This window comes from Nerophis lumbriciformis, linkage group LG26 (assembly GCF_033978685.3).
Source record: "Nerophis lumbriciformis linkage group LG26, RoL_Nlum_v2.1, whole genome shotgun sequence".
In the NCBI taxonomy this organism is placed as follows: Eukaryota; Metazoa; Chordata; class Actinopteri; order Syngnathiformes; family Syngnathidae; genus Nerophis; species Nerophis lumbriciformis.
In genome coordinates, this window is record NC_084573.2 from 11,143,132 (window position 1) to 11,170,350 (window position 27,219).

Below are 27,219 nucleotides of genomic sequence, written 5' to 3' on the forward strand. Positions count from 1 at the left end.
ATCAGTTACTCAGTACTTGAGTAGTTTTTTCACAACATACTTTTTACTTTTACTCAAGTAAATATTTGGGTGACTACTCCTTACTTTTACTTGAGTAATAAATCTCTAAAGTAACAGTACTCTTACTTGAGTACAATTTCTGGCTACTCTACCCACCTCTGCTCTCTGTTCTAATTCATCCCAAAGGTGTTCTATCGGGTTCAGGTCAGGACTCTGTGCAGGCCAGTCAAGTTCATCCACACCAGACTCTGGCATTCATGTCTTTATGGACCTTGCTTTGTGCACAGTCATGTTGAAAGAGGAAGGGGCCCGCTCCAAACTGTTCACAAGGTTGGGAGCATGGAATTGTCCAAAATGTTTTGGTATCAGGGAGCATTCAAAGTTCCTTTCACTGGAACTAAGAGGCCAAGCCCAACTCCTGAAAAACAACCCTACACCATAATTCCTCCTCCACCATATTTCACACTCGGCACAATGTGGTCCAAAATGTACCGTTCTCCTGGCAACCTCCAAACCCAGACTGGTCCATCAAATTGCCAGATGGAAAAGGGTGATTCATCACTCCAGAGAAGGCGTCTCCACTGCTCTAGAGTTCAGTGGCGACGTGCTTAACACCACTGCATCCCACGCTTTGCATTGGACTTGGTGATGTATGGCTGCTCGGCCATGGAAACCCATTCCATGGAACTCTCTGCGTACTGTACGTGGGCTAATTAGAAGGTCACATGAAGTTTGGAGCTCTGTAGCAACTGACTGTGCAGAAAGTCTTTGCAATATGTGCTTCAGCATCCGCTGACCCCTCTGTCAGTTTACGTGGCCTACCACTTGGTGGCTGAGTTGCTGTTGTTCCAAACTCTTCCATTTTCTTATAATAAACCTGACAGTTGACTTTGGACTATTTAGGAGCGAGGAAATTTCACGACTGGATTTGTTGCACAGGTGGCATCCTATGACAGTTCCACGCTGGAAATCACTGAGAGCGGCCCATTCTTTCACAAATGTTTGTAGAAACAGTCTCCATGCCTACGTGCTTGATTTTATACACCTGTGGCCAGGCCAAGTGATTAGGACACCTGATTCTGATCATTTGGATGGGTGACCAAATACTTTTGGCAATATAGTATATATATATATATATATATATATATATATATATATATATATATATATATATATATATATATATATATATATATATATATATATATATATATATATATATATATATATATATATATATATATATATATATATATATATATAAAATAAATTGTTTTAGCCCAATGCGGCCCCCACGTCAAAAAGTTTGGACAGCCCTGCTTTAAAGTAAAGTTGTTATTCATAAAATGTTGCTTATTCTTATATATCACTGATGAGTGCTGTGATGCACAGGTACACACACATTAGCTTGCATTAGAAGCAAATAAGACATGAAGCTTATACTGTCAGGCTTTTTGCAATCATTGTTTTCCTGTTTGACTTTTCATACTCATGCAGTGCATGCTGGTATCGTGCTCATTTCATAAACATATCCAGTTCTGTGAAACCGAGGCTCAATTCCAGCCAAGCACCAATAGAATTCCTGGAGGCTATGTTGTGGAAGGCTTTTAATGAAAAGCAAAACAGAATGCCAGAAAACATTGCACGTAGCCTGACTAAGTACTCCTACGCAAACATTGAACAAGTTGCATATTGTATCAAAACGCCTACGGAAAAAAGCATAATGAGCAATGTGATGTAAGTTTTGGAATTCTTTAAACCATAAATGTTGTATATAAATATTGATTTACAAACTCTTTTAAAGTCATATTAACGGTTCAAAATGGGTCGTAAAAAATTTAAATATTGGGAAGTTAAAACAAGCTTTTGCTTTTAAAACGTTTCATGGGTGTAAGTTGCAAATAGAGAAGATTTTACTTACCAGACGACACTCACAACTGTCCAATAAACGATGGACTGTGACTCACAAACAGTACCGTGAACACTCGACAACTTCATTTGGTACATTTGTAAGGGTGGAGACGGTGCAGGGTTTTGGGTTTGGCTCGCTTGGATAGTCCCAGACGGATTGGTCGTGCGCATGTCCTCAGAGGCTCCAGTTTCTTGGCCTGCCACGGCAGTGCTGCAGACAAAAACACAATAAAGTACCCATTGGTCCTACAACATTTAGGCCATGTTCACGCTGCAGGTCAGTTCCGATTTTTTTGCACACATGCGACCTGTATCAGATTTTTTCATGTCCGTGTGAACAGTGCAATTTCCAAATTTTCATATTCGACCCAGACCTCTTTCGTATGTGGAAATAATTCGAACATATATGCGATGCGTCCTCATGTCACGACTTAGACTATGGCGTGGTTTGTTCTCCCGAGGTGCAAGTGATTTGGACCAGACATGGCGTAAAGGTGAATACATTTAATTCTAACTAAAAAAAATACAAAAAGGTATAAACAAAAGGCGCTCACAGCGGAGGTAAAACAACTTGGCTATGAAAACAAATACTTGCACAGAGGCAGAAACTATGAAACAACAAAAAACACTAACTGTGGCATTAATAAACAAAAACTTACTTGGCATGGACTAAAGGAGCAGCATGAACGATGGACATGAAATCAAGTGTCAGGAATGTGCAGAGCATAAATGCGGGATGTCGCCAGAAAGACAAACTGAAAACAATGAACTTAAATACTACAGACATGATTAGTGAAAACAGGTGCCTGACTCAAAACGTGACACGGGTGCGTGACGTGACAGGTGAAAACTAATGGTTGCTATGGTGACAAAACAAACAAAAGTGCACAAAAAGTCCAAAAACAAAACCGAACATGACTAAAACAAAACATGATCACACAGACATGACACCTCAATGTGAACGCTCCCGCGCTCAGGTTGCATTTTTCCGACCAGAACTTCATCAAAAAGCGATAAGAGTGATAGATGTTTGCCAAAATAGACGGTTACAAAATAAATAGTTGACAACACAGCAGAAAACAGGTGAAAATCAAATGTTTGAGAAACTCACGTGAACGTTCCACCACTCCTGTCTCCGACTGCTTGCCCACAGATACGCTTTTCAAGCAGACATGGAAGCTAAATATTCAGATATCCCATTAGAGAGTCAAAATATGTGTCCTATTCCTTCTTAATCTTCTACGCGTTATTATTCGGTTCCGAAAATGTTGACTTTGATTGCACAAAATCCTTGAAATTGCCACAAATGCGCCGGTACTGAGACCGTGGAAGCCAAGTCTACTTCCGTAAACACTGCAGTGCGTGCGACGTCATGTCCGCATGCGTGTCAGATTGCATTCACATTAGAAACCGCAGTTACTTTTAGAGTTCATTTTATTTACTTATTGTTTTTAAATGATTACACAAATAAGCCCCACCCTATCTTATTGAGCTGCTGCAGCCTTATTGTCCCAGCAGGACCCTGAGGTCTTCAGACCAGCTCCTCCTGGCTGTCCCAAAAACTAGGCTAAAACCAGAGGAGATAGAGCAGTGGTTCTTAACCTTGTTGGAGGTACCGAACCCCACCAGTTTCATATGCGCCTTCACCGAACCCTTCTTTAAGTTATGATCCGCTGCCCTGATCATATTTCTGTTTGGGTTTTCGGGTCACGTATTTTTTCTGTTAGTCTTGGACTCATTTTGTTCCTGTCTGTGCACCTTTGAGTTGGTTACCATAGTTACATATTAATTCCACCTGCCGCTTGTGTTTCTGACGCGCACCTGTTGTAATCACTGACATTATTTAAGCCTGCCTTTTCCAGTCAGTCAGCCTGGTTTCTTTATTTGTGCCACGCGACTGCCACGTAAGTTTGTTCTTGTCTCCTAGCCCCTGCTAATTTTCATAGTCTGTGCTAAGTGTTAGCCTTAGCTTCCAGTGCGTTCGGCACCTCATCCTGTTGGTTTGTTTTCTGTTTTGTACCAGTTTTGTGTTATCTTTCTATCAAATCATGTCGTCACCTGTAAGTCCTGTCCGGTTTCGTCCTTTGCTTCCTGGGAGAACAAAACCCCGCATCACCATGCACCCCACTCGTGACACTTTAGTGAAAAATAAAATGTCTTTTTTTCAAATTCAAGACAGTTATGTTTTTTTACTGGTGCACAAAATGAACCGTGCATGAACATCACTTTGTTCAAAGAACAACACAAATAGTGCATGAACTCACAACAAATTACACACCTGCACATCACATGGAAAATTAGAGGGAAAATTGTTTGGGGGTATCCATAATATGCCGATAGGGAGAAGTTTTTATTTACACGATGAGTTGGGTGTGTCTTGACTTCAGCGGCGGAGGCTCCACCGAACCCCTGGGGTTCGATCGAACCCAGGTTAAGAACCACTGAGATAGAGCCTTCTAAGTGGCAGGGCCCACGCTGTGGAACAACCCTCCATTATCTATTAGGGCCTCCCAGTTTCTGAGCCAATTTAAATATAGGCTTCAAACATATTTGTAGTCCCTGGCGTTCAAATCCAGTTAGAGAGGATATCTTGGTTGTTTTTATTTCTTTTTTTATCCTTTTTTATTTATTTATTACATTTTAGTATTTTAGGTGATATATTCTGCACTTCTTTTAAGGTATATTTTACTAGTGTAGTTTATTCATTCTTCCGTGTTACAATGTAAATGTGACACTATATGCCTCTTTTCTTATAGCACTTTGGCCAACTGGGGTTGTTTTTAAGTGTGCTATATAAATAAATAAACTGAAACTGAACTAAACCGCATTTTATTTGGTAATGTGAACGACTACTAAAAAGATGGGATTTGACTAAAAAACATACTGTAGCCTTACACGTGGTTTGGTGTGTGGACGGACATGGATATTTTGTAGGGGTGTAACAATTTGTTCGAACAACAATTCGATTAAAATTTTTAGAGTTGCCGATACGATTCAGGGAAAATATAATTTTTGGAATGATCCGAAACAATTCAGTAACTTTTTAGCAAAAAAAATAAAATCAAGCATTGCAGGTGTGAAATAAATAGTGGATAGTGGACACCACAGGTAAACTTTGTTTCTGTTATTTCTTGTAAGGGAATTATGTATAAATGAATTATGGATACAAACAAGCAAGTCAACAACAATTATTTGCCCACGTATTCAAATCGTATTTGAATAAAGTGCAACCAACATTTAAAGGTTGAATTAAGAGGAAATTGCTCTGCTCTTATTTTCAATATTCAAGCAATTTTTTTTATTAAAATACATTAACCAACATTTTAACCATATATTTTTACCTGCTAACTGTGCTTTTGTTTTCAACATAAAATAATACAATATTTAGATCAAAAATAAAGTTAATCTCTTCAGGTTGAATTAGTAGTAGTTTTACCTGCTACTTGGTGCTTTTTGACACAGAAATAATGCAAATACAAAATAAATTAATATAAAATTAAGTGCAACCAAATCTCTTCAGGTTAAATAGGCAGTGGTTTGACCTGCTACTACTCTAATTTTAATATGAAGCTACGCGATACTTGAGGCCACAACACAACAATTATAAGCTATAGCACAATTGCAAAAGCCAAACCAAATACAAACACCACGGCGGACGGTGTGGCTCGGTTGGGAGAGCGGCCGTGCCAGCAACCTGAAGGTTCTTGATTCGATCCCCAGCTTCCGTCATCCTAGTCATGTCCGTTGTATCCTTGGGCAAGACACTTCATCCAGGGCTTTGGACCTCTGGACATGCCGACAGCCCAGCCGCCTGTTGCTCCAGCTTTGGACACGCCGACAGCCCAGCTGCCTTTGCCTCCAGCGGGCCTTCCCACGTCCCATCTTCGTCTCCGGCAGGTCGTCCCAGTGTGCCCATCGTCGGTTATTATCCCCCACAACCTCCAGCATCAGGCGCCCGCATGCGGCTCCCTCGTCGGCCATTTAATGGACGCCCTCCGCGCTATCAGCAGCTAAGCCCAGGAACTGGGGATCGATGATTGCAGCTGCTGGTGCGCCGTGGCCACTCGCATCTGCCTTCTCGTCGGCCATTCCGTGGGCGACCGCCTCGCCAGTTGCGTGTTTACTGTCATGATCCGTTACCCGGGTCATGGCTTGATTTATGTTTAGTAGCTTTTCTCTTATGTTTTAGTCTGTTTCCTTGCTGTATTCTCTTTCCTTTCGTTTACTTGTGTTTTCCATGGACACTAATTCCCCACACCTGCCTGTGTTTAGTAATTAGTGTTCCCACCAGCTGTTTTGGCTAATCACTCCCATTTATAGTTTTCAGTCACTCAGCACAAGTTGCTGAGTCAATGCTCGCTCTTGGCGACACTTGCGATTTGTCCTGTTTTCCTCACGCTAAAGCGTTTTTCCGTATTCTAGACTTTCTCGCTGTTCACCCTTAGTGATTTTTGGCTTTGGCGTCTGAGTACTTGTATTTTTTTGTCCTGCCTTAAAGAATTACACACACTCCTATCTGCACGCTGCTCCTGCTTGTCCTTTTGCATTCGAGAGAACAAAACCATCGCAGCCATGCGTTCCAAACGCAACACAAGTAAGTGAAATTAATGTCGAATGTACCCAGTCCAGGAGTGTACCATTAGGTACCGCACTGGGCTAAAAACAACAAAAAAAATTTAAAAAAAAACTAAATATATATATTAATGTATGTGCACATGTACATAAATATTATATTAATATAATGGATATATAATTAATGATTAATATAATTGAGTATGTGAAATTTCGACTTCTACCTTGTTTACTTCCGTGATGGCATCCTTAAAGTCTTGTTATAAATCAGAAATATCAAGAAGCTAGAATGTGACAAACGTGGATAAGTGTGAGAGAGAAACAGTGTTTTGCATTTTTCATACCATGCATTGTAGTGGCTTTAAATTGTTGTAATTTTAATTGTTTATAGCGCTTGGACATTTTTTTTATAGTGTCCACAAAGTTCAGAGAGCAGGTTGTGTTATGTGTGACCATGTGTCTAACCTTCGTGTGTTGGTCGCAGTTTGCGCAATTAGTCGGAAAGATTGTTTGGATTGGATCATATAGACCATGGGTGTCAAACTCTGACCCGCGGGCCAAATTTGGCCCGCCGTGTAATTTCACTTGGCCCTTGAGGCGATATCTGTCAGGCTTGTCCCTGACAGTTTGACTGTGTTTTAGTTTTTTCTCTGCGTTTGTCTTAGTTTTCTGTCCAGCACTTTTATTTTGTCTTTATTTCCTACTTGTCTCCCTGAGTGCTGTGTCCCCTCAGCTGTGGCTGATTGGCACCTGGCCACACCTGGTGTCAATCAGCCAGCTGCTATTTAAACCAGCCTTCTCCTCCAGTCAGTGCTGGATCATTGTCATCACTACCTGATTGTCATTGTAGTGTCTACCTGTCCTTGTCGCTGTCGTCATAGCGGTAAGCTGTTCCTTATAGCTATTTACGGTTGGTTTCTCCTAGCTTCTTGTTTTCCTGTTAGCCAGATCCTGTTAGCCGTTTGCTATTTCCAGTTTTTCTGTTTTCTGGTTCCTGTTTCCATTTTGCCTGTTCCTAGTTTGTTTTTACTTTATTTCGAACATTAAATCATGTTTTCCCGTATAACGCCTTCCGCCTTCTCTGCATCTTGGGGTTTGCGTCCTACTAACTCTGACATAATGATCCAGCCTAGTACGAACCTCGCGGAGATTTCCTTGGCGGAGAGACTTAACAAAGCTTTATCGTTGATGGCCGAATCAAAAAAAAGCTTTGCCTCTTTTTGTGATCCCTCCCACCCATCCCTGTCCTGTGTTGGTTTCTCGTGGGACGTCTTGGATCCGTCCCTTGAGGGGGGGGCTATGAGTAGCTGTGCAGCTGGGGAGGCACAGCTACTCCTCACCCCAGTGGGTCTGCAACAGACGCCGCCCTCCTCTCCGGTGGGCCGGCAGACGCCACCATGCAGTCCGGTGGGCCGGCAGACGCCACCATGCAGTCCGGTGGGCCGGCAGACGCCACCATGCAGTCCGGTGGGCCGGCAGACGCCACCATGCAGTCCGGTGGGCCGGCAGACGCCACCATGCAGTCCGGTGGGCCGGCAGACGCCACCATGCAGTCCGGTGGGCCGGCAGACGCCACCATGCAGTCCGGTGGGTCTACAACCTACGGCACCACCATCCTCCTCTCCGGTGGGCCAGCAGCAGACGGCGCCACCATCCTCCTCTCCGGTGGGCCAGCAGCAGACGGCGCCACCATCCTCCTCTCCGGTGGGCCAGCAGCAGACGGCGCCACCATCCTCCTCTCCGGTGGGCCAGCAGCAGACGGCGCCACCATCCTCCTCTCCGGTGGGCCAGCAGCAGAGGGCGCCACCATCCTCCTCTCCGGTGGGCCAGCAGCAGAGGGCGCCACCATCCTCCTCTCCGGTGGGCCAGCAGCAGAGGGCGCCACCATCCTCTTCTCCGGTGGGCCAGCAGCAGAGGGCGCCACCATCCTCTTCTCCGGTGGGCCAGCAGCAGAGGGCGCCACCATCCTCTTCTCCGGTGGGCCAGCAGCAGAGGGCGCCACCATCCTCCTCTCCGGTGGGCCAACAGACGCCGCCACCATGCACTCCGGTGGGCCAGCAGAGGGCGCCACCACCATCCTCCCCGGTGGGCCAGCAGAGGGCGCCACCACCATCCTCCCCGGTGGGCCAGCAGAGGGCGCCACCACCATCCTCCCCGGTGGGCCAGCAGAGGGCGCCACCACCATCCTCCCCGGTGGGCCAGCAGAGGGCGCCACCACCATCCTCCCCGGTGGGCCAGCAGAGGGCGCCACCACCATCGTCTCCGGTGGGCCAGCAGAGGGCGCCACCACCATCGTCTCCGGTGGGCCAGCAGAGGGCGCCACCACCATCGTCTCCGGTGGGTTCTCCCACACCGGCGGACGAGCCGCCTCGCCAATTGCGGCGGCGTTCAACTCGCCGTCGCCACCTAACTCTTCCCCGCTGGTTGCGGGGACACTTAGCCTGGTGGCCCACCTCCTTGTCCTCCCTCCACCCTCCCGTGACTTTGGACTTTTTTGGGGCGGGGGGGGGTTCTAGAACGTCTGGTATCAGTTATAGGAAGGGGGGCTACTGTCAGGCTTGTCCCTAGCAGTTTGACTGTGTTTTAGTTTTTTCTCTGCGTTTGTCTTAGTTTTCTGTCCAGCACTTTTTTATTTTGTCTTTATTTCCTACTTGTCTCCCTGAGTGCTGTGTCCCCTCAGCTGTGGCTGATTGGCACCTGGCCACACCTGGTGTCAATCAGCCAGCTGCTATTTAAACCAGCCTTCTCCTCCAGTCAGTGCTGGATCATTGTCATCACTACCTGATTGTCATTGTAGTGTCTACCTGTCCTTGTCGCTGTCATCATAGCGGTAAGCTGTTCCTTATAGCTATTTACGGTTGGTTTCTCCTAGCTTCTTGTTTTCCTGTTAGCCAGATCCTGTTAGTCGTTTGCTATTTCCAGTTTTTCTGTTTTCTGGTTCCTGTTTCCATTTTGCCTGTTCCTAGTTTGTGTTTTTACTTTATTTCGAACATTAAATCATGTTTTCCCGTATAACGCCTTCCGCCTTCTCTGCATCTTGGGGTTCGCGTCCTACTAACTCTGACAATATCAAATCAACACTAGAGCTGGCCTGCCGATTATATACAGCGGCGGTGCCGCGGTAACACCGCATTCACCGCTAATTCTCATACTTGCCAACCCTCCCGGGAGACTCACAACTTTTAGTGCCCCTCCCGAAAACTATCAAGTCTGCTTTTCATCCAGTCCAACAAGTGCTGGCATAATCACATAATATGTGCGGCTGCTGCACGCACACACAAGTGAATGCAACGCATACTTTATCAACAGCGATACAGGTTACACTGAGGGTGCCCGTAAAAAACAACTTTAACACTGTTAGAAATATACGCCACACTGTGAACCCACACCAAACAAGAATGACAAACACATTTTGGGAGAACATCCACACCGTAACACAACATAAACACAACAGAACAAATACCCAGAACCCTTTGCAGCACTGACTCTTCCGGGATGCTACAAGGTGTGTGTATGGGGGCGGGGGGTTTGGTGGTAGCAAGGGTGTATTTTGTAGCGTCCCGGAAGAGTTAGTGCTGCAAAGGGTTCTGGGTATTTGTTCTGTTGTGTTTATGTTGTGTTACGGTGCGGATGTTCTCCCGAAATGTGTTTGTCATTCTTGTTTGGTGTGGATTCACAGTGTGGCGTATATTTCTAACAGTGTTAATTCGGCCACCCTCAGTGTAACCTGTATCGCTTTTGATCAAGTATGCATTGCATTCACGTGTGTGTGCGTACAGCAGCCGCACATATCTTGTGACTGGGCCGGCGCGTTGTTAGAATGGATGAAAAGCGGACGTGACGTGAATGAATGACTGTGGTCCAGATGGACTACGGGATAATGACTGATGAACACCTTCGTTCGATAATGAAGGTTGCCTCAGCTCAAAGCCTGAGCCCTGACATTAATGAACTAGCATCCAAGAAAAGATGGCAGGTATCTGGCTTGGGCACATCAGATTAGATCAGTGTGTTGCAAACTGAGCAGTTTAAAGTCCTGATTGGTTGGTTTATTCATTGTTACTTTATTTTCAAATTTATTAGCCTGTGGAAAAAGTTAATGTTATTTACCTCAATAGGCTACAAATAGAAAAGAGGCATTCAATTTTTATTTAAATTGTATTTGATATGCCATTGATATTTTTTAATTATTAATATTATTATTTGAAACTCGATTTTGCATGGCACTATAAAGTTATATAAGCCTTGCTTGTTCAATATTCAATGCAAAACTTGTTTGGGTCCCTATTAAAAGGTTCATTTGTTCAACCTTGGCCCGCGGCTTTGTTCAGTTTTAAATTTTGGCCCACTCTGTATTTGAGTTTGACACCCCTGATATAGATAAATATTGTGCTATGCACACTTTAGAGTAAAATTAAATGACCTGATTTACTTACATTGCCCACAACATGGCAGTAAATTTGAAGCAATTTAGGTTGTCAGCTATTTAAAATAAAGCTGTTGAGACCGCGCAGGCCAAATTCATTTTTAAACTTTTGACGTCTCACGGATCCAAATTAAAGCTGTAGTTTGGACATCCCTGACCTAGTCTCACGTTACACAGGTAAAAATGTTAGAAAATGGGACGGTAATTAGTAAAATGACTGGACGAACCTGTTTTAAAAGGCACATTAATACAGAAGGAAGATAACTCTTAAAGAAAAATCATTCATTCTAATGACAATATCCCTTTGAATTAAAATCTCCATCACTGACTCACTGTGGTGCTGCGGCTGCAAGAGAGGGAGACACATAAAGGAGCCCGCTGTCCTTTTCAGCTCTGTCTGCCAGGGATCTGGAAGGGACAAATTGTCAGTGAGACACAGCCAGGGACCAGCGGCTAATCCTCTTTTATTTGTTGCTCTGTTTATCCTCACACAATGTCAGTGCATTCATGACACTGTTATCGTTCTCCTGCAGGTAACTCAGGAGCAGGGATGAATCTTGGAATTAGAGATGCGTACTGAAAGTCAATACCATAATGGCACCGGTGCCGACGTAAATGGTTGCAACTAGACCCAAGTCGATATGAGTGGATATTTGGCGCTAAATTGATAGTTACTATTGCTTGTATTCTATCCCGTGACTTTTGCTGTTGCACAGCAAGCAAACCATCTAAAAACAAAAGGGGCTTAAATCTTCCTGCAAGAGGCAGATAGGAGCAAAAAACTATGTAATGGAATAGAGCCCTACACTTTATTTAAAAAATATTTGTCCAGTGATATACATCGTTCGCATTCTCACACATATCAAACTTTTTTGCTCCAGACATCATTGTACATGACAAAACAGATGAAAACTTGGAAAAGCATGGAGGTCTACAACTTGCTTGTGTGGCTGGGTCAAGGACATCCGGTACCAAGACTCGCCTGGATAAATATGCATCTTTTTTGCTCGGGTAAGGTTGCATTTCATGATTTAACACGTGACAAGACAATATCATAAAGCCACACAACACAACAATTTTCTTTGTATTGTTGTGTTTTGGCTTCATGTTGTTATGCCATGGCTTTATGTTGTTGTATTGTGGCTTTTGCAATCGTACTACAGCTGAAAGATCTGTTTATGTTGTGACTTTTCTCTGCTTGCGTAAGCTGTTTGTTAAAATTTGAGTAGTAGCAGGTTTTCGTAATTTTGCTATCGTTCACAAGCATTATATGGGACAAGAACACACGTTTTTATTTTATTTTTTTAGGATTTTAAAGATGATAAAAAACGCTTGGAAGATGTGGCTAAAGGGACTAACCGTTGTAGCCTTCAAAGCCTCTGAAACAACTTCAAAACCCTCCATCAAAGTTTTATATACACACTGCAAGTATATATACTGTATAATGTAGTAACAGACACCTTCATAACAATATGTAATATGTACAATATACACACTGCAAGTATATGTATAATGTAGTAACAGACACCTTCAGCGTTTTCTATTCGGGCTCCAGTACTATGGAATGCCCTCCCGGTAACAATTAGAGATGCTACCTCAGTAGAAGCATTTAAGTCCCATCTTAAAACTCATTTGTATACTCTAGCCTTTAAATAGCCCCCCTGTTAGACCAGTTGATCTGCCGTTTCTTTTCTTTTCTCCTCTGCTCCCCTTTTCCTTGAGGGGGGGGGGGGGGCACAGGTCCGGTGGCCATGGATGAAGTGCTGGCTGTCCAGAGTCGGGACCCGGGGTGGACCGCTCGCCTGTGCATCGGCTGGGAACATCTCTACGCTGCTGACCCGTCTCCGCTCGGGATGGTGTCCTGCTGGCCCCACTATGGACTGGACTCTTACTATTATGTTGGATCCACTATGGACTGGACTCTCACAATATTATGTCAGACCCACTCGACATCCATTGCTTTCGGTCTCCCCTAGAGGGGGGGGGTTACCCACATATGCGGTCCTCTCCAAGGTTTCTCATAGTCATTCACATCGACGTCCCACTGGGGTGAGTTTTCCATGCCCGTATGTGGGCTTTGTACCGAGGATGTCGTTGTGGCTTGTGCAGCCCTTTGAGACACTTGTGATTTAGGGCTATATAAATAAAGATTGATTGATTGATAACAATAAATCTGTACAATATACACACTGCAAGTATATATATAATGTAGTAACAGACACCTTCATAACAATATGTAATATGTACAATATACACACTGCAAGTATATGTATAATGTAGTAACAGACATCTTCATAACAATATGTAATATGTACAATATACACACTGCAAGTATATGTATAATGTAGTAACAGACACCTTCATAACAATATGTAATATGTACAATATACACACTGCAAGTATATGTATAATGTAGTAACAGACACCTTCATAACAATATGTAATATGTACAATATACACACTGCAAGTATATGTATAATGTAGTAACAGACATCTTCATAACAATATGTAATATGTACAATATACACACTGCAAGTATATGTATAATGTAGTAACAGACACCTTCATAACAATATGTAATATGTACAATATACACACTGCAAGTATATATATAATGTAGTAACAGACATCTTCATAACAATATGTAATATGTACAATATACACACTGCAAGTATATGTATAATGTAGTAACAGACACCTTCATAACAATATGTAGTATGTACCAGTGTTGGCGCTACAAATTTTCAAAATGGGACCCCATCAAGTCATAAAAATGGGGTCCCACTTTTTGTAACCGTTTTAAAAACAAATGATGAATGTATGCATTATCCTGTTATATCTCATATTCTATATTGTGTTTTGGAAAAAGGTTGTCATAATTGTTACTTAATTCATTAAAAAAGAATACAAAAGAAATTTTTTATGAATACGTAAATGTATTCAGTTATAAACATTCATTAACTTTCTTCTTTCCTTCAGGGATCTAAACTTTACCGCTGCTGGTAGTTTTTTCTTTATTTTTATTTAATATTCTATATTTTTATTTAATAAGTAGTAGGTGTATTTATTTCAGTATAAAAGTGTAAAAAGTTTTTTGCTTCGGTCATGAAATGATAACTGTGTGCCAGGGCATACATGCATTATTTAACAATTACATCTCTAGTCTACATCAACTTCAGATCTCTACGTGAATTCTAAGTTGTTGTTTTTGTTTTTTTGTGTTGTTTTTTGTTTGTTTGTTTGCCATTTTTGTGAAAGAAAACTTTTTTTTATGGTAAACACACAAAATACGCAAAATCTTCCACAAAAAAGATTTTTCAGAGTGGAATATTTGATGTGACGTAATCGGAGCCTTGGATAGTTCAATAATTCATAAAAACATTGATTTTGATTCAATATTATGTTTTGAGCAATGACAGTTTTAAAGAAAAAAAACAGCTTTGCAACATTGCAACTTTTTCTAAATTACATTTCACCTGTAAGCTTTTTTTATTCCACTTTTGTTATGTTTTTGTTGATTTTAATAGTATTTTTAGAATGTGCCGTGGACCTTTAAAACATTAGCTGCGGGCCGAAAATGGCCTCCGGTCCACACTTTTGACACCCCTGCTATAGATAATAAAAAATTAAATCTGATAAGTATCGATAAAAAGCAGATCCTGGCGACACATAATTCATTTATACATGATTCCCTTGCAAGTCCAAGAAATAACAGGAATATATTAAACTTATCCTGCAATGTCCAATATCCACTATTTATTTCACACTCACACTGGTTGTTTTTTTTCTTTTGCTAAAACATTACTGAATTATTTAAACTCACTGAATTATTTCGGATCACATCGATGCAAATATACTAATATCGTCCCTAAATCATTTTGGCAATATCAAATTAGGATTCGAATCAAATCCTTGTTAAAACTAATCTAATCTTAATAATTTGTATGTTTGCCGTTTTTTTAAGCATGGCCAAAGTTTCAAAAGTACCGATTCAAAAAAAACCAACTGTAATAGAATTAATCATTCTCCCAAATCTCCTCCTAAAGAAAAATGCTGTGTTTTCAATCTTTCACCTGATGCCTCTTGGGGAAGGTGGCGGCCATTGGGCACTTCCTGTTCATCACCATGACTGTAGATACGACATGACTCTGGATCTGTTACACTTATTTGCACAGTGCGGTCCTCATCAGGGTCTATGGGAAAGACAGAAATACACACAATTAGATTTGTTGCTTAAGCAATCATGAGGATCATGTAATAACCAGAATGTCACTCAGAGGAGGCCAGATCTCAGCCAAGGCCATCTGTTTGTTAGTGGATGAATTCCTGATTCATGAAGGATGATGTAGAGATGGGTGGAGCTATTATCTTCGTTCCACTAGTGCTGTAGTGGAAATATTAACTTTGCCAACTTTTAATTGGTACCCTCTTTTAACCTGACTCTCGCCAGATCCTTGGAGTTTTCTGAGCTCCACACAAAGATCTGGGAGTTCTCAATAGGAGATGTATTTCAGAAGGCGGAGCCTTGTAAAAAAAAAAATGGCATGAATGGCATGCTACTTCAACCACTCACATCGAAATCAACCCGTGACGCTGATGAGAGCGACGCTGGGAAATCCAAACTCGGTTGGAAGAAGAGCCAAAACATTCTTGCTACCAATAAATGCCTTCAAAACCGTTCTCTGTTTATTTTTTAAAGAATTAATATTCGATAGATTCGTCAAAACAGTTTCAATCACAGAATCAATGTCAGCACACGACGTTGTTCCAATCAACCACTTCGGCGCTACGTCACATCTATGAAATCGCGCCCGGCGATCCTGATTGGTTCATTATTTTTTGCTATCTGGAAGGAGTTTGCATTGCCTTCGAGACCAGATCCTTGTGTGGAGCTCAGCGAACTACAATGGTCTGGCGAGAGTCAGGTTAACCCTCTTTAGCCCTGTTAAAAGAGTAATGGACCTGTTTGAGTTCTAACCCTGCTAACTACATAATTCTCTTTGACTACTTACTGTTAAACTATGCTATCAATATCAGTAAAGAAACTGAAACCAATTGAAACAGCTTTTTTCTGTAAGTTCTTAGGTTGCTTAATTTAAATGTAAAACTGCATTACGAACTACATTACTGTATACACGGTGTGTAGAAATGTTTTACTGTAGTAGATGGTCCTGAGCTACATTAGTTTATGCCATTTTTTTTTTAAATTCAAATATGTTTAATTTCTAGTACGATCATTTGTCATTTCCCATCTGGCAAATCTGGTGGCCAGTTAGATAAAATGTTTTGATTTTGTCAGAAGAAGAAGAACACTAAACATACACTGAGAGTACACTATTCAGTTGAGGCAACTTATTATTTCACTTAAAAAGGAACTTTACTTTTATTTGTATTTATTTTTTTGCTATTATTCACAATCCTTATGTAAGACAAGAACAAGTATGTTTTTCTTTTTTTAGGCTTTCAAAGTCATACAATACAGCAAGTACTAACAATGCAATGCCCATTAATCCCTCTAGAAAACATCCAAAAAGCGACAATAATACTCCATTTACATCTCGTGACTCTGAATATTAACCAGGTAATAGCGATATTGTTAAATCGCTCTTGCAGACAAACAATTTTTTATATTTTTTAGCAGTGCCATGATCACAGATAGCTAACTAGCTTATGCTGCTATATTGTCATATTGAGCTGCTGCATCGCCTCTGACTTGGTGAAAGTTAATTCTAGACTATAAATCCTACCTCTCACCTGGATAGTAGAAGGTTGTAGACTTAAACCCACAAGTTGGTCAACTTTGACATACCGGTACAACCTATACTCGGAGAAAGACACGAAAAAACACTTGTTTGTGGAACTTTTTAACCCTTCTTGTAAACGGGAAGATGTGAACATCCCATCAGTTTTTATCCCAGTGAGAGCAGAGATTGTACAGTAAATGATTGTTTTATTACGTTCATAATTTGTATTTCTTGTTCAGCACTTAACAATATTGCTACATGATGCTTAGTGTTTGTTGTTGAGGGAAATAGCAAATAGGTCTGTGAAAGTAATATGCTGCCGTATGCTTAAAATTATCAAAATACTGTAATTTTTGGACTATAAGGCGCACCCAAAATCCTTAAATTTTCTCAAAAATTAACAGAGCGCCTTATAACCCGGTGCGCCTTATGTACGGCATTATTCTGGTTGTGCTTACCGACCTTGAAGCTATTATATTTGGTACATGGTGTAATGATAAGTGTGACCAGTAGATGGCAGTCACACAAGAGCTACGCCAGTAAACTACACTAAAACTTTAAATGTTCAATTGAGAATATAGAACATTACACACAGTCATCAAAAATCTGTCAAAATGTTTTTAGTACGACTTCGGTAAGCTATGAAGCCGCACCGCTTGATGGATTGTCTGCGCTTTAAACAAACAAGTATAATTATGGTATGTGTACAAGGACCGCAAAATGGCCCCTATTAGCAGACATTATCTGGCGTTTTGTTTCGCAATATTTAGCAAAACCAACTTTTCTTACCCTCTGGTACCTGCTGATCTATATTTGGGATCTGCATAAGTACTGAAAATTTGCACGCGTTTGCCATTGTAGTCCGTAGTCAATAAGTTTCTTCTTTTTCTCTACATTCTTGTGATGTGGCATTCATCTTCCGCTGTTGCCATTTCTAATATATTGAGTAGACTAGCTATCAAAGCGCTAAAAACTGTAGTGGGTTTAGATAATTCACCCACGGAACTTTAGTTATCAGAGGGTTCCAGTCGAATGGTTTTTCACGGGACACATTTCCGGCGTTGTTGCATTATTGAGCCACGGATGAGGAGACACTGGTTCGTTATTGATTTAAGTAAAGTCTGCTCCATGTTTTGACACTTCTTCGACCCCTGTCCTTGCACGCTACACGGCTACAACAAAGATGACGGGGAGAAGACGCTGTCGAAGGTGAGCCACGTAAATAAGACCGCCCACAAAACGGCGCATCCTGAAGAGACGGTCAGAAAGATACTTGAAAATGGTCTGTATAACATAATCTATACAACATTTTCACCAAAGAATCACTATCACATGTTATGTAGACCACAATATAGTGTTTTAATTTTAGAAAGAAAATCATAATATGACCCCTTTAATTCGCCTTAAAATCCGGTGCGCCTTTTGTATGAAAAAAAACAAACCTGAATAGACCCCTTCATCGGCAGTGCGCCTTTTAATCCGGTGCACCCTATGGTCTGAAAAATACGGTACATAAATATTACATATTGTTATGAATGTTACTCCTTTACTTATATACTTTTTGGATGTTTTAGAGCAAAGATCCCTAACCTTTTTTGCACCACGGACCAGTTTAATGTAGGCATTATTTTCAGAGACCGGCTTTCCACTTGTGCCAAACAAATACAGCAAAAATAAGTGCATGAAAAATACAACTCACTATAACGCTGAATTAGTTGGAGCCATGGGGTTGTTTCTTTGCAATGAGATCCCCAGCAGGTTACCATCAACCTGCTGATGGAAATCAGCCTTTGGCTACAATCTATCACATTTGTATTGTATATGTTCATCAATGTGCATTGTATCATGTCACAAAGTTATAACAAATATAACAAATTGCAACTTCCTGTGAGGAGGTTTATTGTACATCTATAAACAAGCTTATTGGTGGGTCTAGTGGGACAGAAAGTTAAGTCGTTTGCAGTCCTTAATAAATTATTTAATGTTTCTCTGCGGCCCGGTAGCAAATGCGTCCGGTGGTTGGGCACCCCTGTTTTAGAGCACTTTGTGGGCGGAATAGAGCAACTTCAATTGACTCCATTGTTGGCTAAATTTTGCTAGTGTTTATTTACAAGTTAGAAAGCATAACAAAGAAAAACATATATTTGTTCTTGTCGCTCATAAGTATGTGAATGATAGACCCCTTTAAGTGAATGCTTTTTGCAAAAGTGTTTCTTGGGCTTATACAAAAATCTAATTCAAACAAAAATGTGAAGCTAGTTAACTGGATTATATCAAGGAAATATTAACTACAATGATTTTAGAGCAGTGGTTCTTAACCTGGGTTCGATCGAACCCAAGGGGTTCAGTGAGTTCGGTGGAGCCTCCACCGCGGAGGTCAAGACACACCCGACTCATCGTGTAAATAAAAACTTATTAGCGTATTATGGATACGGCAAGAGCAGAAGTCACACTAATTTGCAGGTGTGTAATTTGTTGTGAGTTTATGCACTGTGTTTGTTTTGTTCTTTGAACAAGGTGATGTTCATGTAGGGTTCATTTTGTGCACCAGTAAAAAAACATATAACTTTGTCTTGAATTTGACAAATATAAATATACAGTATATATATGTATATATATATATATATATTTATTTTTATTTTTTCTCACTGAAGAAGGGTTCGGTGAATGCGCATATGAAACTGGTGGGGTTCGGTACCTCCAACAAGGTTAAGAACCACTGTTTTAGAGTAACTGCATCAAAAGTTCTCTTCCACTGAGAATACAGGATGTGAAATGTAGTTACCTGAAGCTGGGTCGCAGTGGAGCGCCGGTTCTGCGCTGCTGATGTGACCTTTACCCTGAGAAGCTCGGCAGCACATCACATCACTGCACTCATCAAGTGTTGGCGCTTCATTGACGCATACAGAATCACTTCTACTAATAAGGAAATATAGATTCAGCTCCTTCAAGACCAAGTCATATTCTTTTTTCATGTCAAATTCTGGGTACTGGATCGAGCGCGGTTTGTTGCTCCCAGAGGAATCAGTGGCAGGCTCATTTGGGTGACATTCTGAAGGAATGAGTTCCTGCTCTGAGACAAGTTCAGTACAGTTGGTAGCACTGTCAAAACTTCCACTGGCCGAGTCGTCAGTGTGACACTCAAATATGCCACCCTTCTCATGGATCTGGTCCATCTCAGTCTCTTTTGGCATCTCCTTCTGCTCATCACCCTCTGATTCTGACACGGAGGGGTTCATTTGGGGGGATTTGATTAGATTCATGGCCATGCTGGTGTGATCTTGGCCAACATTATCATCCTCATCATCATCTGGTGACAGTTGGAGCTTGTGGAAGTTGTCAAAGCCCCCTGGCATGGCATTGTAGAGGCAGAAGGCAGATGGCACTGGTGACAATGTGTCCTTATTTTTGAGAACCGCGGCGATGTCTTCGCTTTGTGAGCAGAATTTCGGGCTTAATTCATGTGGGCCTGGTACGACTGCATCGTTGATTGAAGGAAAGCATGCGGCCAAAAGCTCATCTTTGTCCTCCAGCGTCTCATCTGTTTGGTGGTATTCAGTGAAAAAACAATGCGAATCTTCATCGATTCGCCTGGTCGCCTCTGTCAAGCCCTCCACGGGTGGTTGCTCAGTCATGACGTCATTGTCTGGTCTATTGTGTTGCAGCATTGTTTCCTCTGAATTAATTTCATATGCATACACTCCACATTCATTAGCAAGACCTGCCATCTCTTGAATATAGACTGGCTCGTCTGTCGTGCCAGTTCCAGACCAGGGATGCTCAATGTACTGAGCCTTCGGGTTGTCGCAGCTGACAGGCAAACAGCTGGACTGCTCGTGTGCATGATGTCCCATACTTCCACGGCTTTCTTCTATTCTGTCCCCAGCTGGAAAAGGTTTTCTAGGCCTTTGTGGACTCGATGCCGAAGGACAGCTGCCGTCACAGCTTGTTGTGTTATGTGTCTCACTGGAGCCAACGCAGTATGACTGAGTTTGGGTGTATGATTGACTCAAGTTCTCTTTTTCGTCTTTCTGCTGCAGTGGTACACTCTGGTTAGACAACTGCACTGCCGTGTCTAATGGTCTGCCGTCAGATATGAGAGCAAGAGGTATTTCCAGCTCGCAGACTTTTACTGATGGAGGTAATACTTCACTTGCGCTGCTCCCTGAATTGAAGTGATTCCCTTCAGCCTCCCTGACAGTTTCTCCCGAGACTACAGGATCAATTACACTGAGAGGATGTGCATCATTATCTCCTTCAGCACACTCTCGGCAGAGCCTCGCAGACATGTGATTCTCCGGTGTGTGATCAACTATTTTGCCCTGTGCTTCGGCTGTCAGCTCACCAAGCTCTCCTTTTGCCCACCCAATGTCATCAGTGCTACCTGTCTGGGTGGCAATATTTTTGGCTGATGCACTGTCGTAAGAGATAAGTGATCCCTCAGTACATTCAACGGAAGAAGAGATAGCACTCCTCCCATTGTCGTTATTCGTTTCCCTGTCGCACACAGCAGGGCCACCGTAAATCTTCACTTTGCTTTTGTCTTCTACCAAGATTACAGGGATGTCCTCATCAGGTCTAAGGTCAAATAATTGACATTTGTCTCTCTTCTCATTCTCTTTTTCTTCCATTTGAACAATATCAGCAAAATTGTGCTTGTCCTCCAAGTGATTATTTTCCCTTTGTGTACTTAAACTGGCAACACTGTCGTCACGAGAGAAATCAGACTGACATTCGACCTCCTTGTCAATTGAAATTCCATTTTTAGAAGGCACGCTGCAATCACCAGGAGGTTTGTCTTCAAGTGATTTCTCGTTTCGTTGCCACTCAATACGACTGGACATCTCACTGGTGCAGTCTTCGAATGTCTGAGGCCCTGATAAAAGCTGGACTTGCGAATCATATCGTTGGCTATGAAGGAAGTGGTTCTCGTTGGGCGATGATGTGTGGGTTGTTGTGACTTCAGCAGCGGGGCTGCCATTTACTTCAGTGTATTGAGCTTGTTCACATGATTTTCCAGCCTTAGCATGTCCATTTTGTTCTGTGAATACTAGACTTGCATTTCCAGGTGAGATCAATGATGGGGAATCAAAGATTTGTGATGTCAACAGAGACTGCCACGTACAGTCTGTCCTTGGTCTTTTGGGGGCAAGTGGCAAACTTTCACTGTCAGTTTGTAAAGTGGCATCCTGCTTAACTTTCTCCATTGGTCAAACCTGAAACACAATCAGGCTAAATATGAAAACTGCATCTTAAAAATGTCAATCCAGCTAAAATATACATACTGTATACACAACCTAACCTATTTTTATATATTACCTACAGTGTTTTCACTACCATTATATTGGTGACCGAGAAGCTAGTTTCTCTCGCCGTAGCTAGCTGAAGGCTAATACTGTAGCACACCGATGTATTATTACGCTAGAAAAACAGTTCCTCAATGTCACTACAGCTTGGTTATTATACAGGTTACGAAACGTAACCGAAGTATTGTTGACGGTTTTTGTATGCATTTTTAAAGTGATTTAGAGGTAGAATTGGTTGCTCTCATTAGATGCATTGCTAGCTACCATGAACCAGACGATTTTACACGTTAGAGTGCAAAAAAGCCCCAAACTTTTGTCACTTGTCTCTCATAAGTATTGTGAAAGATAGGGAACATTTAAAACAAAAAGTGCAGTTCCTCTTTTAATGAAGCGGTAAGAACACCATCTGATACAACATGTCTGGATATATGTGTATGTATGAAAGGTCACACTTAAAATCTTGAGGCCCATTGACTTTGTATTGAAGAAGTTGCCCAGAAATTAGTGCTTTTTCACCGGTTTTAAAAAATCCATAACGTTCTCAATATTTATCACAGGAAAATGAGACTTCTATTACTGGAATCGTCCTTTGAGACATGTCTGATAATACTGTTTTTTTTCAGACAGACTATCTTATTTAATGCCAAAATTCTACTTTGATTGCAATAAGGCAAGGTCACCTGCTCAGTGGCCTTTTGGTGTGGTTAGTGTCCGCCCTGAAATTGGTAGGTCGTGAGTTAAAACCCCGGCCGAGTCATACCAAAGACTACAAAAATGGGACCCATTACCTCCCTGCTTGGCACTCAGCATCAAGGGTTGGAATTGGGGGTTAAATCACCAAAAATGACTCCCGGTGCACGGCCACTGCTGCTGCTCACTGCTCCCCTCACCTCCCAGGGGGTGATCAAGGGTGATGGGTCAAATGCAGACAATAATTTTGCCACACCTAGTGTGTGTGTGACAATCAGTGTTGAGTTAGTTACTGAAAACCAGTAACTAGTTACAGTTACTAGCTACTTTATTTAAAAAGTAACTCAGTTACTTACACCAAAAAGTAATGCGTTACTGTGAAAAGTAACTATTTAATTACTACTTCTACTTCTACTTCTACTTTTTTTTTTTTTTTTTTTAAAGCTCCCATTAATGCCCTTTTAGCATTCATTTCAGTACTGTTATTGCACTGGAGAATAATACAATGTGTTGATCAACTTGACATGCATTTGCATCACTGAACTCTGCTCAGCAATGTGGTCTACATACAACACACAAAGACAAAGATATGTTTCAAAGGGCCAATTTATTTCAGGCCAGAACAAATTGACAAAACTATTTTAAATAGCTGCAACATAACATACATGAGTAACAAACAGCATAATAACGACATAGCTGTAAACCTGGCTTCACCTAAGGAAGGCACACGTGACATACACAAAGCCTAACCAGACAGATTTGAATTGCTGTTTTGGGCAGTAGACAGGATCTTTGATCCAAGACACAACTTACATTTAACTAAAATGTTCTTTTCTTTGTGCTCGACAAAAGAAAAGTAGTGAGAATATCTCGTACTTGCCAACCCTCCCGGATTTCAGTGCCTCTCCCCTGGGAAAACCATTCTCCCAATTTCCAGCCAGACTTAAGGCACGCCCCCTCCAGGTCTGTGCGGACCTGAGTGAGGACAGCCTGTCGTCACGTCCGCTTGGCCAACCAAAAAGTAACCACAGAACACTATACCGTGTAGGGTTCTGTGGTTACTTTTTGGTTGGCCAACGGTTTACGTTGTATTGCGCACCACCACCCCTCCGCTCCCCTTCCCACACCCACACCCAGACACACACAGAGCGCGCCTCTTGTGACACAAGAAGAATCAGAAGGACGACACTGCAGCGCTGCAATAAAACACACTCAGATCTTCTGTTTCTAGCCGATACTGCGTTATTTTACGTTATTTTTTATGTAGCAACGCATCATGTAGTAACAGTAACTGAGTTACTGAATATAAAAAATAATGCGTTAGATTACTAGTTACCGCCGAAACTAACGGCGTTACAGTAACGCGTTACTTTGTAACGCGTTCATCCCAACACTTGTGACAATCACGGGTACTTAAACTTTAACTCTATGTCCAACATTATGTATTATTCTAATTGATCTTTTTTGTAACAGTTAGTGAACGAAGCGCACATTTGTCGTTGTTTCCCCATATTTCTACACAATAACTCAGATATGGTAACACTAGTGCGCAGTAAAGAATATGAAGTGATTTTTGGTCTAGAACATGGTTTGCTATATTCATTATTGACGTGTTTCTTGCTACTTTATGTTGTGTATTTTTGACATGAGATTTCCAGTTCATTTTTTATCATCTATTATTACGTCCCGAAAATGTGTTTTCTTTTACCCTTTCTATTTAAGACCAACTTCCGTGATCATGCCATACCATAGTGCATTCATTCTCAGTATTACTCCCTTAACTCACCTTTTTAAAGCAGTCAGCTTTAAAACGCGCGTGAAGAGCAAGTATGTCGAAACTACTTGTGACGTCTTTATCAAGAGGGCCCTTTGGGGGGTGAATCGCGGTGTATTTGTGGCGTATCCATTCATTTCGTGTTCAATACGCATTTTTGGGGTTTTTTTTTTTACGTATATTTGACATGACGAGCGGCGGCATGCGCACACGCTGGGACTGTTCCAGCAATTTTATCCAATTTCCTCCATAACAGTGAACAAATACATCATAAATCAATAATATACCATAGTAAGCAAACGAATATTAAATACATCAATAATCTTTGTCTCAATAAAAAAAAAAAAAGGTTCAAGATGTTCATCATAATACTTGTTCTGTGTACTTTGTGAACGCTTGTAGTTTGAACCGTCTCTTAAACTGAATCATATTGGTGCTTTATTCGATTTCTTTGGTTAATCCATTCCATAATTTAATTCCACATACCGATATGCTAAAGGTTTAAGTGTTGTACGAGCATACTTTAAGGTTATATTTCTCCTATTTTGTTGAGAATTGTTGTACATTCTTGGGTAGCGGGTTACAGTTTGCTTTGTACATCATTTTAGCTGTTTACAAATGCACCAAATCGTTGAATTTCAATAATTGTGATTTAATAAATAAAAGGGTTTTGTATGAGTCGTATCAAAGACTATACAAATGGGAGCCATTACCTCCCTGCTTGACACTCAGCATCAAGGGGTTGGAATTGGGGGTTAAATCACCAAAAATGATTCCCGGGCGCGGCCACCGCTGCTGCTCACTGCTCCCCTCACCTCCCAGGGGGTGACCAAGGGTGATGGGTCAAATGCAGAGAATAATTTCGCCACACATGGGTACTTTAACTTTAAGTCCAACATTATCTATTATTCTAATTGATCTTTTTTGTAACACAGTTAGTGAAGGAAGCGGACATTTGTCGTTGTTTCACCATATTTCTACACAATAACTCAGATATGTAACACTAGCGCGCAGTAAAGAATATGAAGTGATTTTTGGTCTAGAACATGGTTTGCTATAATCCTTATTGACGTGTTTCTTGCTACTTTATGTTTATTTTTGACATGAGATGTCCAGTTCATTTTTTATCATCTATTATTACACCCCAAAAATGTGTTTTCTTTTACCTTTCCTATTAAAGACCAACTTCTGTGTTTATGCCATACCATAATGCATTCATTTACGTTCTTATACCCAGTATTACTCCCTTAACTCACCGTTTTACAGCAGTCAGCTTTAAAACGCGCGTGAAGAGCAAGTATGTCAAAACTACTTGTGACGTCTTTATCAAGAGGGCCCTTTGGGGGGTGCCTCGAAGTGTATTTGTGGCGTATTCATTAATTTCGTGTTCAAAACGCTGTTTTTTGGGGGGGGGTTTTACGTATATTTGACATGACGAGCGGCGGGACGCACACACGCTGGGACTGGTCCAGCAATTTTATCCAATTTCCTCCAAAACAGTGAACAAATAAATCATAAATCAATAATATACCATAGTAAGCAAACAAATATTAAATACATCAATAATCTTTGTCTCAATAAAAAAAAAAGTTCAAGATGTTCATCATAATACTTGTGCTGTGTACTTTGTGAACACTTGTAGTTTGAACCGTCTCTTAAACTAAATCATATTGGTGTTTTATTCGATTTCTTTGGTTAATCCATTCCATAATTTAATTCCACATACAGATATGCTAAAGGTTTAAGTGTTGTACGAGCATACTTTAAGGTTACATTTCTCCTATTTTGTTGAGAAGAATTGTTGTACATTCTTGGGTAGCGGGTTACAGTTTGCTTTGTACATCATTTTAGCTGTTTACAAATGCACCAAATCGTTGAATTTCAATAATTGTGATTGAATAAATAAAAGGGTTTTGTATGAGTCGTATCAAAGACTATACAAATGGGAGCCATTACCTCCCTGCTTGACACTCAGCATCAAGGGGTTGGAATTGGGGGTTAAATCACCAAAAATGATTCCCGGGCGCGGCCACCGTTGCTGCTCACTGCTCCCCTCACCTCCCAGGGGGTGACCAAGGGTGATGGGTCAAATGCAGAGAATAATTTCGCCACACATGGGTACTTTAACTTTAAGTCCAACATTATCTATTATTCTAATTGATCTTTTTTGTAACAGTTAGTGAATGAAGCGGACATTTGTCGTTGTTTCACCATATTTCTACACAATAACTCAGATATGTAACACTAGCGCGCAGTAAAGAATATGAAGTGATTTTTGGTCTAGAACATGGTTTGCTATATTCCTTATTGACGTGTTTCTTGCTACTTTATGTTGTGTATTTTTGACATGAGATTTCCAGTTCACTTGTAGCATATTATTACACCCCAAAAATGTGTTTTCTTTTACCCTTTCTATTAAAGACCAACTACTGTGTTCATGCCATACCATAGTGCATTTATTTATGTTCATATTCCCAGTATTACTCCCTTAACTCACCTTTTTAAAGCAGTCAGCTCGTCGAGGGGGGGGGAGGAGCTAGGAGTTAGCATGCATCGCTAGCATTCGTGGTGTGGCGCCAAACGCGCTTGAAAGAGCAAGTATGTCGCAACTACTCGTGACGTCATTATCACCAATTAATTCAATAATGAATTAATTGGTGTATTAATTAATTTCGTGTTCAATACGCTGTTTTAAAAATATATATATATATATTTTTTCCGTTTATTTGACATCACAAGCGGCGGCGCGCGCGCACTCGTCCCTCCCTCTCCCCTTCGCGGTGTGTGCGTGCGCGC

The 27,219-nt window shown here is 41.3% G+C and overlaps 1 protein-coding gene across 1 annotated transcript; it reads right to left on the minus strand.

Annotated features, from left to right (window-relative positions):
- Nucleotides 1-1,605: 1,605 nt before the first annotated feature.
- Nucleotides 1,606-27,097, minus strand: LOC133623580 (uncharacterized). The gene is made up of 5 exons (XM_061986799.2): nt 26,921-27,097; nt 19,439-21,869; nt 14,983-15,102; nt 11,243-11,317; nt 1,606-2,122 (listed from the first exon to the last, which is right to left on the minus strand). Exons 2-5 carry the CDS (start codon nt 21,858-21,860, stop codon nt 1,995-1,997), a joined length of 2,745 nt encoding a protein of 914 aa, XP_061842783.2. The 5' UTR covers nt 21,861-21,869; nt 26,921-27,097; the 3' UTR covers nt 1,606-1,994.
- Nucleotides 27,098-27,219: the final 122 nt, after the last annotated feature.